Genomic DNA, 12,640 nt, shown 5'->3' with positions numbered 1-12,640 from the left:
TAATATTTTAATAGTTACCTTTTTTTTTTCATGTATCCCCTGGAAGTTTACTCTCTTAGCTCCTATCGCATCAGGCAGGAGTGTTGTAAGCAAGACACGAGAAGTAATTCTTCCATTCTACTCTGCACTCATTAGGCCTCAGCTGGAATATTATGTCCTGTTCTGGACACCACGTTTCAGAAAAGATGTGGACAAATTGGAGAAAGTCCAGAGAAGAGCAACAAAAGTGATTAAATGTCTAGAACAGGGGTAGGCAACCTATGGCATAGGTGCCGAAGGCAGCATGCGAGCTGATTTTCAGTGGCACTCACACTGCCTGGGTCCTGGCCACCGGTCCGGGGGGCTCTGCATTTTAATTTAATTTTAAATGAAGCCTCTTAAACATTTTTAAAACCTTATTTACTTTACATACAACAATAGTTTAATTATATATTATAGACTTAGAGAAAGAGAGTTTCTAAAAATGTTAAAATGTATTACTGGCACGCGAAACCTTAAATTAGAGTGAATAAATGAAGACTCGGCACAACACTTCTGAAAGGTTGCTGACCCCTGGTCTAGAAAATATGGCCTATGAGGGAAGATTGCAAAAATTGGGTTTGTTTAGTCTGGAAAGGAGAAGACTGAGAGGGGACATAACAGTTTTCAAGTACATAAAAGGTTGTGACAAGGAGGAGGGAGAAGAATTGTTCTTCTTAACCTTTGTGTCTAGGACAAGAAGCAATGGGCTTAAATTGCAGCAAAGGGGGTTTAGGTTGGACATTAGGAAAAACTTCCTGTCAGGGTGGTTAAGCACTGGAATAAATTGCCGAGGGAGGTTGTGGAATCTCCCTCATTGGAGATTTTTAAGAGCAGGTTAGACAAATACCTGCCAGGGATGCTCTAGATAATACTTAGTTCTGCCATGAGTGCAGGGGACTGGACTAGGTGATCTCTCAAGGTCCCTTCCAATCCTATGATTCTATGATCCCGCTTTTTTTTTAATTTCTGAAATGGGACGAATGCTCCTCTCTCACTATTGAGGCATTAAGCATATACTGCAGCAGTTGAAGGTATTTTCTAAAAAAAAATGTAAATATCTTTAACCAGAATGTGGTTCAAATAGACTTATTTCACTTACTGTAACTGGAATATCTGGTCAAAAATATGGCAATCCTAGTTCTGGGCAAGCCAGAAAGGGTGATTAGACTGGAAGCTGCATCACAGCTTTAATGATAGTCTATTTCTAACAAATACTGTAGTTTACAGAGTGTTCCATACCTTGTGTGTTAAAGAAACATCTTGACTCGTTACGGAGTTTGTTTTTATAGATATGGAAATAAAGGAAATTTCTTCGATGGGGAAGAAATTCTATCAGCTGACTATAAAAAGTTATATTTCTTCCAAGCAACTGAATGGGTGTAGCCCAGAGCCTTGTATTTTTAATTACTCTTAAACAGTCAAGCTAAGGTTCAACTCATTATTTCTGTGGTCAAAATACCATAAGCAAACGTTTTACATTTCACAAATTCAGTTCCAAATTACAGCAGTCTTAGGGAGTACGTGATGGGCAGAAGGAGAAAGCTCAGGGATTTCCATCCTCCCATAGTGCTCCTGCACAGAAGGCAGACATAATTTTGCAATTCCTCCTGAGTACACAAGATGGTGAGGACTATTAGTGTGACTGGCAGTGCTTACTACTCTAAGGCTACATCTACACTATGCACCATTGTCAGTGGCATGTAGGCTACATGTAGCTGTGTGCCACACTGAAAAGCCTGTTGCATCCACCGCCTGCTGCAGTGCGTAGCTACTCCTGTCAACGAAAGGCTCTGGCAGGCGGAGACAGAGGGGAAAAGCGTCTGCAACTAAAAATACCGGTGTAGATGGGGAGGCACAGCTTGGGTGAGTAGAAAGCATGTAAGGGATGTACTTGTGTACATATCCACACCTTTCAGCTATGTTTTGTACTAGTCTACACACCTCACCAGCTACACTGCAAGTTATGGGCTGCGAGGAGGGGAGTAATGCTGGTATGTGTTCTACACGCTGCCGAAAGAAGCATGCAGTGAAGATGTACCTTAAAAGGGAAAGTGTCTGGGTGGGGTGGAGGTTTTAATAAGGAAAAACTTCACTAGCTGCACAGGTGCATTTGAAGTGGAAATCTGACTGCAGTGCAGGTAAAATATACATTTAGCTGAAATAAAATATACTTAGAGCGTGTGTGTTCTTTTCTTCCAGACTGCAGTCATTGTTAATTCTGTAGTCATGAATGATGATCTCTCAAGAGGAAACCTTTCAGGAGCAATTCTAGAAAAAGCAGGCGTATCTCTTCAGAAGGAATTTCTATTTGAGTTACAAAAACTTCCTCCATATTGTGAGAAATTCATATTGACAAAAGGATACAATCTTGCCTGCAAGTCCGTGCTCCACATAGTATGGTCCTCACAAAGCAGCAGTGATTCACGCAAGGTGACATTCAGCTACAATGGATTTTCACTTCTCTTTTTCAGGTCAAAAAGTAAAGTGAGGTCTAAAAACTCTTTTTTTTTTCCTACAGGGACTAAAAACTGCAATGTCAAGATGTTTGCTTAAGATTCAGGAGTATCAGCTTCCTTCAATTTCCTTCCCTGCAATTGGGACTGGAGTGTTAACTTTGCCAAATGATGAAGTGGCAGATATTATGATTGATGAAGTTTTAAGCTTTGCAAAGGAACATCCTTGGAAGAAGACAGATGTGTATTTTGTGATCCATCCAAATGACAGTTATGCCTATAAGGTAAAACATTTAGCATTAACTATAAGTAGAAGAACTCACAATATCCATGAAGAAAGTTTTTGTGTATTGCTACAAGCTAAAGTACTTCATATACCAAACTAGACATAACATTTGTAAAAATGGATAGCAAGCCTCTAGTATATGTCTTGGAGCTGGTAGGGAGTATACAGTGAAGGTGCTGCTCCCCACTTAGTGCGGACTTTCTACTGAAGTTATGCCACAGGAAATACATTTAGCAAATTCTGTCACATCATCTCCTGTAGCAATGTATTGTCACAAAGGGCTTGGCCTTCCGTGGTAGAAAAGGCTGTAGACAGGAGGCCAAATTCTCTGTTGGTGATTTCAGTGGAACTGTATTAGTTTATGCCAACAGAGAATTTGGACCAGGTGATTTATATATGGCTGTTTTAGGTATCTATATATTATAAAAATATAAAATTTGATCCTGTTCTCATTGAACCTAAAGCTCCCACTGACTTCAGCAGGTGAATAGTGAGCCTGTATACTGTAGCAAAAGAAACATACAGAGCAATAGCATGTGGACTGGCAAAAAGGCAGCATTATTCTCTTGTTTCTGCTCTGAAAGGCTAACATGGACAATTGAATCGTACTCAGGACCAAATTCAGATGTGAAGTGTAATGTGGTATGAGTAACTGCGTATAAGGGAGTCTGAGTGTAACTTACGTGCTGAAGGATAGAAAAAAAGGGTAGCTACTCCTGACTCCTTCCTCCTTCCATACACCATCTCTTCCATGCCATTGATATGTAGGTTACATCAATTTTGACTCCTAGGTTCAAATAAACCAACTTACACCCACTTATTGACAGGTAACTTATAGCACCTTCCATGTAATCTCTGAAGTTGCCCCTCAGTTTTAGAAGTATTTACAATAAGAATTTCCAAATTTAATAATTTACTTTTTTTCATCTATGCTGTAGACCTGCTGTGCAGTTTTTTCACCTTTTTGTCAGTATAGTTCAGTGTAAAATCTTATTTTCTAATGTAGTATTAATTTACAATGTACTTTTCTTGGTATTGTCTGAAGATGATTTTTATCATTTTTCCATATGCCAGAACTCTGACAAATTATATTTGGTTGTCATTTATCTCTCTGTTCCCCTGGACCACATGCTCACACTGCCAGTTGTTTCACTAATGTGCCAAAGCCTGTCTTCTCCCCGCCACAGGCCTTCAAGGCTAAAAAACAACATGAATGTTAAGTATCAGAGGGGTAGCCGTGTTAGTCTGGATCTGTAAAAGCAGCAAAGAATCCTGTGGCACCTTATAGACTAACAGACGTTTTGGAGCATGAGCTTTCATGGGTGAATACCCACTTCTTCAGATGCATGTGGTGGAAATTTCCAGGGGCAGAATATATATGCTAGCAAGCAAGCTAGAGATAACGAGGTCAGTTCAATCAGGGAGGATGAGGCCCTGTTCCAGCAGCTGGGGTGTGAAAACCAAGAGAGGAGAAACTGGTTCTGTAGTTGGCAAGCCATTCACAGTCTTCGTTCAATCCTGAGCTGATGGTGTCAAATTTGCAGATGAACTGAAGCTCAGCAGTTTCTCTTTGAAGTCTGGTCCTGAAGTTTTTTTGCTGCAGGATGGCCACCTTAAGGTCTGCAATAGTGTGGCCAGGGAGGTTGAAGTGCTCCCCTACAGGTTTTTGTATATTGCCATTCCTAATGTCTGATTTGTGTCCATTTATCCTTTTCCGTAGAGACTGTCCAGTTTGGCCAATGTACGTAGCAGAGGGGCATTGCCGGCATATGATGGCATATATTACATTGGTGGATGTGCAGGTGAATGAACCAGTGATGGTGTCGCTGATCTGGTTAGGTCCTGTGATGGTGTTGCTGGTGTAGATTCCACCACGATTTCAACAGCTTTCACCCCACCATCAACCTCAGCCTGAACCAATCTACATGGGAGGTCCACTTTCTTGACACCACGGTGCAAATAAGTGATGGTCACATTAACACCACCCTATATCGAAAACCTACCGACCGCTATGCCTACCTTCATGCCTCCAGCTTCCATCCCGGACACATCACACGATCCATTGTCTACAGCCAAGCACTGAGGTACAACCGCATCTGCTCTAACCCCTCAGACAGAGACCAACACCTACAAAATCTCCACCAAGCATTCTCAAAACTACAATACCTGCACGAGGAAATAAGGAAACAGATCAACAGAGCCAGACGTGTACCCAGAAGCCTCCTACTGCAAGACAAACCCAAGAAAGAAACCAACAGGACTCCACTGGCCATCACATACAGCTCCCAGCTAAAACCCCTCCAACGCATCATCAAGGATCTACAACCCATCCTGGACAATGATCCCACACTTTCACAGGCCTTGGGTGGCAGGCCAGTCCTTGCCCACAGACAACCTGCCAACCTGAAACATATTCTCACCAGTAACTGCACATCGCACCATAATAACTCTAGCTCAGGAACCAATCCATGCAACAAACCTCGATGTCAACTCTGCCCACATATCTACACCAGCGACACCATCACAGGACCTAACCAGATCAGCCACACCATCACTGGTTCATTCACCTGCACATCCACCAATGTAATATACGCCATCATATGCCAGCAATGCCCCTCTGCTATGTACATTGGCCAAACTGGACAGTCTCTACGGAAAAGGATAAATGGACATAAATCAGACATTAGGAATGGCAATATACAAAAACCTGTAGGGGAGCACTTCAACCTCCCTGGCCACACTATTGCAGACCTTAAGGTGGCCATCCTGCAGCAAAAAAACTTCAGGACCAGACTTCAAAGAGAAACTGCTGAGCTTCAGTTCATCTGCAAATTTGACACCATCAGCTCAGGATTGAACAAAGACTGTGAATGGCTTGCCAACTACAGAACCAGTTTCTCCTCTCCTGGTTTTCACACCTCAACTGCTAGAACAGGGCCTCATCCTCCCTGATTGAACTGACCTCGTTATCTCTAGCTTGCTTGCTAGCATATATATACTGCCCCTGGAAATTTCCACCACATGCATCAGAAGAAGTGGGTATTCACCCACGAAAGCTCATGCTCCAAAACGTCTGTTAGTCTATAAGGTGCCACAGGATTCTTTGCTGCTTTAACATGAATGTTGTATTTTCACTGCTCAGGGATGCCAATCTGCAGGAAGGCCAAACCTACTGCACAGCACAGAACAGGGCTTTCCACATGAGGCTATGGAGAGGAACTTTGTGACTGTGAGTTAGGTAGGGGGATAGTCAGTGCATCTATGCACAGCATGGATCCATCAGCATAAAACCGCAAGCAAAAGAGAGCAATGGGCAGCCTCTACTCCTGTCCATAAGCTGAAATAGCTGCCGTAGCTTGGCTGCCTGAGTTCCCCACATACTACCTGCAGATGGAATTGGAGAGGATGCCATCCATGTCCCTGTACAAAACCCCGGAACCAGACTTGGCACAAGAAACCAGCATTAGGCCCTGTGTGAAAGAAGACTGACTAAAATTGGTTACCTAACAGAAATCTGGAGAGACAGACTCTGTTCATTTGTTAGTGGTTTGATACATAGCTGGCTGTGAACTAATTCTAAATCTTTCTTTTTCAAGGCTTTTCAAACCAAGTTTGAGTCAGCAAAAAACAGACTGATAGAAGACATGGAATGCAACAAAAGTGATGATTTGCGTAAGTAAGAAGCACAAAGGGTGAATAAGGTTCTGAAAATTATATTCTCCTAATACATATCTATTATCTGGAGGTGAAGCTATCACACAGGAGCTCTGCATTTAATTTTTTATTCTGTTTCATTGCATGTCAAACTGGGTGATAAGAGTGAGAAAACAACAAGACTGGTTTGGGTACAATGGGGAAAATGTGTTACCTCTTCTAAAGTAGTGTTTTGCAGAACTTTTTTTAGTGTTCTAATAATATTTAATTAGACCGCTTTTGACTTTTATCAGATTCTCATTCATGTAAACAAAAATCTAACTGTTGAGCTAACTATTCAGTTCTTCAGACACTTTGCAGTCTTTTGTCCCTTGAAAGACCCATGTCATTCACCCTAATGTTATCAGGGGTTATGTGTGAGATGCTGAGAATAGAACTGATCTTAGGGTTTGGTAGCTCAAAAGGAGGATTTCTTAACTGTGAATACATACTGGAGGAAGCTAAACTATCACAGCTATCAATTATTCTCTCAAATCAGTCATCTTCATCCCAGTTCCTTCTATTTAAGGAGCTAATGGGTATGATAAATTGTTGACATAGAAGGTTCTAATTGTTCTGCTTTGGCATCTTTTTTCCAGCTTATGCAAACAGGACTTGTCATACTAGACTCAGGTCCTTGCTCCCCCTACCAATCTTTGGGTAAGATGATGCTTCAGAGGAAGATGACCCTTCTGGGCTCCAATAATTGTGCAATGCCTTTTCTGAGGCAAGAGGAGTTCCTTTCTGACCCTGAAGCACAAGTTTTAATCACCCTTTTGTAAACTGGCTACAAGTCTAGTTAGTGGCAATGAAATTATCTAACCAGTTCTCTCCTCAGCCTAGTTAATTGTCACTGATCCAGTGAACAAAAATAAACTTTAAACATTTCAAATCAAGAGAAAGACCAACAGAACCCTTTGTTAGGTATGGTGGGGCTTGATTCACCCCCTGCGACACCCCACCTCGGAGGGAGGGAGGGAAGGTGCCCCTGCTGCACATATCTCTGGGTTATGCTGTTGGAAGCAGACATAATCCAGGGCTGAATTGTGCCCTGTGTTGTGGTTTCTAATTAATCTGAAAAGGGTCCTGTGAAAATCATCATTAGTTGATTTGAGAGAAAACTGAGCTAGGTTATAATAGACAGCTTTATCAGAGGCCAGCTGCTGAAAGGACATGAACACAGCTGTCCCTGTTCAGCCTGGTGGTGATGAAAGTTGTTGTTTTTTTCTCAGAGTTTGACAGGCCCAGAAGTTTAGTGCACCTGACTTTAACTTTAAAAAAAATATATTAAACTTTGGGGGACCCTGCCTGAGTGCATTTTAGCTACTACAGAGTTCCAGAGCTTATTGTATATGTTTAACTAACACAGTAAAAACCTGCACCTGCAGAAGGCAGTGTCCTGTCTTTAGTTACCACTTTAAATTAGCAGTACAGTTTTGTTTAACCTTTGGTTAGGGCCATCGCTACCAACTGCAATCAATGGGAGTTGATGGCCCAAAGTAGTTCATGTGATTAGGCCTCTAGCGCCAAAGGGTAAAATTTCAGTTCAAGGAAGGTGAGGATGGTGTCATGGGTGACATTCCTTCCCTCCTTGTAGGCAGGGGGGTTTTATTTGCGTTGTGTCTCCTTTGTTCAAATTATTGTGGGCAGCACTCCAGCCCATTACCATTTCCATCAGTGGACTCTATATATCAAGCTGAGATTGTTGTCATTTAAAACATATTCTAGCTAGCCAATCCAAAGCCAGTGTGAGTGAAACACATTGATTTTAGCACTGGTTTACATCCTACTTTAAAAATAAAAAAACAGGGAGAACACAGATGTAGTTAAAATGCAAAAGGTACTTCATTTATCCAGAGCCAAACACCAGAAAGGATTTAATAAAAGGGCTTCTTTGTAAGTAGGACAGTGTCTTCTCCTTCATTTTCCCCCTAGAACTACAGTGTATTCCCTTAACACAAAAATCGTTCTAACTAGAGACTTGAAAGCAACATTAACATTTTCAGTCTGTGTAAATATTTAATTTCATTATCTCCAGTATCTCCTGAAATAGCAACTTCTGCTTCAACCACCCATTAGAGGAATGTGGGGAAACATGAAAATGAAGAACAAGTTTTTAAATGGTTCCCAGAAGAACAACCACCGTTTAATTTGACTTCAAAATAGAATGATGTTTATACATCTGGATTGGAACTGTATTTATTAATTATTACTAGGGGCAAATCCTGGTCCCACTTAAATCAATGAGAATGAGGCCCTTGCGGGGGGACTTTCAAATGCAAAATTGAAAGTTAATGAGAGTTAGACACCCAACTGCCATTTGTATCTTTAAAAATCTACCCCTTAGTGCCTGTCATAATATCCCCATTCTGAACGTACCAGAAAGGCAGTAAGGTTCCTTGAGATGCAGAGTCTCAAGGCTGCATATAGAGATTTGTAACAACACTTGTGAACTTTTCAGTCTACAGATTGCACTTGTATAAACTGTACTTCTTACAGGGTCACGCTCTGACAGACAAGCTGAAATAGAGAATAAAAAAACTGGACCAGCCATTGAACTTATTGGCAACTGCTATGAAAAACTGGAAGCAGCAAAAATATGGATTGAAGACATAATGCAAGTCCAGGAAAGTCATCTTATTGTTATAGAAAACAATCACATTTTTAACCTTAGCAAAAGAGAGCATGCAGAACTTTCTCATCTGCAGCGTTTTGGTGTATCCATATTGGAAGAAGTGGTTGGTGGAAAAGCAAGATTAGAGATTCAAGGTCCTCCTGGTGCCATAATTGATGCAGTGTTTGTGATCGAAAACTTACTGTGCTATGTGCAAGAGAATAATAGAACCAAACAAGAGGAACTGCCACAGTCAGAGGGTCAGTGAAGTTAAGGGAATAAGAACAAATATGAAGCAGAGAATATAGTGCCAGTCTATAAAAAGGGAAATAAAGACAACCCAGGGAATTACAGACCTGTCAGCTTAACTTTCCCAGAAAGATAATGGAGCAAATAATTAATCAATCAATTTACAAACATCTAGAAGATAATAAGGTGATAAGTAACAGTCAGCATGGATTTGTCAAGAATCATGTCAAATCAACCTGATAGCTTTCTTTGACAGGATAACAAGCCCTGTGGATAGGGGGGAAGCAGTAGGTGAGGTATATCTTGACTTTAATAAAACTTTTGATACTATCTCGCATGACCTTCTCATAAACAAACTAGGGAAACACAATCTAGATGGAGCTACTCTAAAGTGGGTGCATAACTAGTTGGAAAGTCATTCCCAGAGAGTAGTTATCAGTGGTTCACAGTCATGCTGGAAGGGCATAACAGATAGGGTCCTGCAGGGATCAGTTTTGGATCCAGTTCTGTTCAATATCTTCATCAGTGACTTAGATAATGGCATAGAGAGTACACTTACAAAGTTTGCGGACGATACCAAGCTGGGAGGGGTTGCAAGTACTTCGAAGGATAGGATTAAAATTCAAAATGATCCCGACAAACTGGAGAAATGGTCTGAAGTAAACAGGATGAAATTCAATAAGGACAAATGCAAAGTACTCCATTTAGCAAGGAGCAATCAGTTGCACACATACAAAATGGGAAATGACTGCCTAGGAAGGAGTACTGTGGAAAGGGATTTGGGGATCATAGTGGACCATAAGCTAAATATGAATCAACAGTCTAACACTGTTGCAAAAAAAAGCAAACATCATTCTGGGATGCATTAGCAGGAGTGTTGTAAGCAAGACACGAGAAGTAATTTTTCGCTCTACTCAGTGCTGATTAGGCCTCAACTGGAGTATTGCATCCAGTTCTGGGCACCACATTTCGGAAAAGATCTGGACAAATTGGAGAAAATCCAGAGAAGAGCAACAAAAATGATTAAAGGTGTAGAAAACATGACCTATGAGGGAAGATTGAAGTTTAGTCAATCTTTGTTTAATCTGTTTGTTTAATCTGGAAAGGAGAAGACTGAGAGGGGGCACGATAATAGTTTTCATGTACATAAAAGGTTGTTACAAGGAGGAGAGAGAAAAATTGTCCTTCTTAACCTCTGAGGATAGTACAAGAAGCAATGGGCTTAAATTGCAGCCAAGGAGGTTTAGGTTTGACATTAGGAAAAACTTTCTGTCAGTGTGATTAAGCACTGGAATAAATTGCCTAGGGAGGTTGTGGAACCTCCATCACTGGAGATTTTTAAGATCAGGTTAGACCAACACCTGTCATGGATGGTCTAGATAAGTGGTCCCCAACTTTTTTGTCTGGCAGGCGCCAGACGAAGGACCATGGCGGTGGTGGAGCATCCGAAATGCCACTGAAATGCCAGATGCTCGACTGCCGGCCAGGACGTGGGTGCATTTAGATGCTGCCGCGGGCACCGCGTTGGGGACCCTTGGTCTAGATAATACTTAGTCCTACCATGAGTGGAGGGGATGGACTAGATGACCTCTTGAGGTCCCTTCCAGTCCTATGATTCTCTGTATGTGTGTTATCCATATTTAGATGACCTCGTATTCTTCTTCGAGTGATTGCTCATGTGTATTCCGCAATAGGTGTGCATGCTCTCCACGTGCACTGGTGCCGGAAGTTTTTCCCTTAGTAGTACCTGTACGGGGGGGAGCACCACTGCGACCCCTGGAGTGGCACCTCTATATCGCGCTATAAGGAGAGCTGCGCACTCCCCCCACCCTCAGTTCCTTCTTGCCACTAGTGAAGGTAGTTGGAACTTCTTGCTCCAGCTTTGCTTCAGTTTCTTTAGTTACCCTTAGTAGTACAGTTCTTCCAATAGTTAAATAGTTTTCTCCAATTTAGTCGTCTGGGCTCAGGACATGCCCTGTGCTCCAGGCTTCAAGTTATGTGACTCCTGTCGCAGTTCTATGCCAAGAAGCGACCTGCACACTCAGTGCTTCTCTTGCTTGAGCGAGACCCACGTACGTGAGCGCTGTAAGATCTGCAGATCATTCAAGCCCCGAACTAAGAAGGAGAGGGACTTTAGAGTTCACACTCTCCTAATGGAAACAGTGCTGGCCCTGGAACTGGCATGCCGAATGGACTCAGCGCCGGGCACCGCACCTTCAGTACGGAGTGAAGTCCCCTCCACTAGCCGGCACTGCTCCCCGTCCAAGAAGCAGGGGAAGACTCAGCGGTGCCGAGACAAAGATAGGGGTGAGGCCGGACCAGAACTGGGCAGCCCACGATCCCCCTTGGGACCCAGGCCTCCAACTCATGTTCAGCAGAGCCACCCGGTCCAGTCCGCGCGTGCCTCCCCTCTGGTGAGGATGCCGTTGACTCTGGAGGCTGCACAGGCCTGAGACGGGTCCCCAGTCTCGAGGGAAGCTGCCACTGGGAGCACAACAGCCCTCCCCGACACGGCACAGTCCATGCTCCGAGGACCGCTCACCACTCAGCGAGGTCTTCCCACAGCTCGCGCCAGCCCTCTACCCTGCTCAGGCTGACCAGCTCGCCACCCACAAAGGAGCCTAGGGGCTTCTCCATGCCCCGCGACCGAGGTGGCAGGCACCGGGATAAGCAGCGTCAGTTCTCCTTGCACCGCAGCTACCAGAGTCGATCCCAACGCCACCGATGTAGACGCTCCGATTTGAGTTCCCGCTCTACCAGACATCACACATGGGGCTCCTCTTGAGATTCTCCACATCGAAGCATTGTAGCTCCAGCCGCCAGGGTGAGTACAGGAGCAGCACCTCGGACGGGTACCGATCCTCGTTGTCGAGGTCCCGGTCACGTGGATGGCACCATCGCTCTCGCTGCTCCTACAGTACCGTACCTCAGCATCAGCACCCAGCTGCCCGTCTCCAAGTTGTGCCGGCTCAGCAAGAATAAACTACACCACCTGAACCCCAAGTCAATCACTGACATGGCACGCTGTGGCAGGGGCAGTGGTGTCAGTGGGCACCGTGGCCGCAGATGCCTGCCCAGGTGAGATCTCGCTCGGTGGCTGGAGCATCCCAGGCTCCTTCGACCTCCCTTCCTCGGCAGAACTGGGGATAGCGTCGGTTCTGGTCAGTTGCAAAGACGTCAGCCCTACAACTCTTCCAGGAGTGAGGAGTTCCCCGGGCTGACGTCTTTGCAACTGACCAGAACCGACGCTGCCCCCAGTTCTGCTCCGGGGAGGGGCGGGAAGGGGGATGATCTCTGGCGCTTTTCTCCTTCAGTAGTCAGGCC

At 43.7% G+C, this 12,640-nt stretch overlaps 1 protein-coding gene across 1 annotated transcript in view; it reads left to right on the top strand.

Moving 5' to 3' along the window:
• The window catches only part of SHOC1 (shortage in chiasmata 1), a 123,761-nt gene that overhangs the window by 103,694 nt on the left and 7,427 nt on the right, over positions 1 to 12,640 (top strand). The window contains exons 29-32 of the mRNA XM_050943022.1: positions 2,221 to 2,451; positions 2,540 to 2,758; positions 6,357 to 6,432; positions 8,953 to 9,327. Coding sequence (XP_050798979.1) covers positions 2,221 to 2,451; positions 2,540 to 2,758; positions 6,357 to 6,432; positions 8,953 to 9,327 — 901 coding nt within the window. The remainder of the gene's footprint in view (positions 1 to 2,220; positions 2,452 to 2,539; positions 2,759 to 6,356; positions 6,433 to 8,952; positions 9,328 to 12,640) is intronic.

This window comes from Gopherus flavomarginatus, chromosome 3 (genome assembly GCF_025201925.1).
Source record: "Gopherus flavomarginatus isolate rGopFla2 chromosome 3, rGopFla2.mat.asm, whole genome shotgun sequence".
Lineage (NCBI taxonomy): Eukaryota > Metazoa > Chordata > Testudines > Testudinidae > Gopherus > Gopherus flavomarginatus.
Note: the sequence above shows the minus strand (reverse complement) of the source record. Positions and strands in the feature narration are given on the sequence as shown.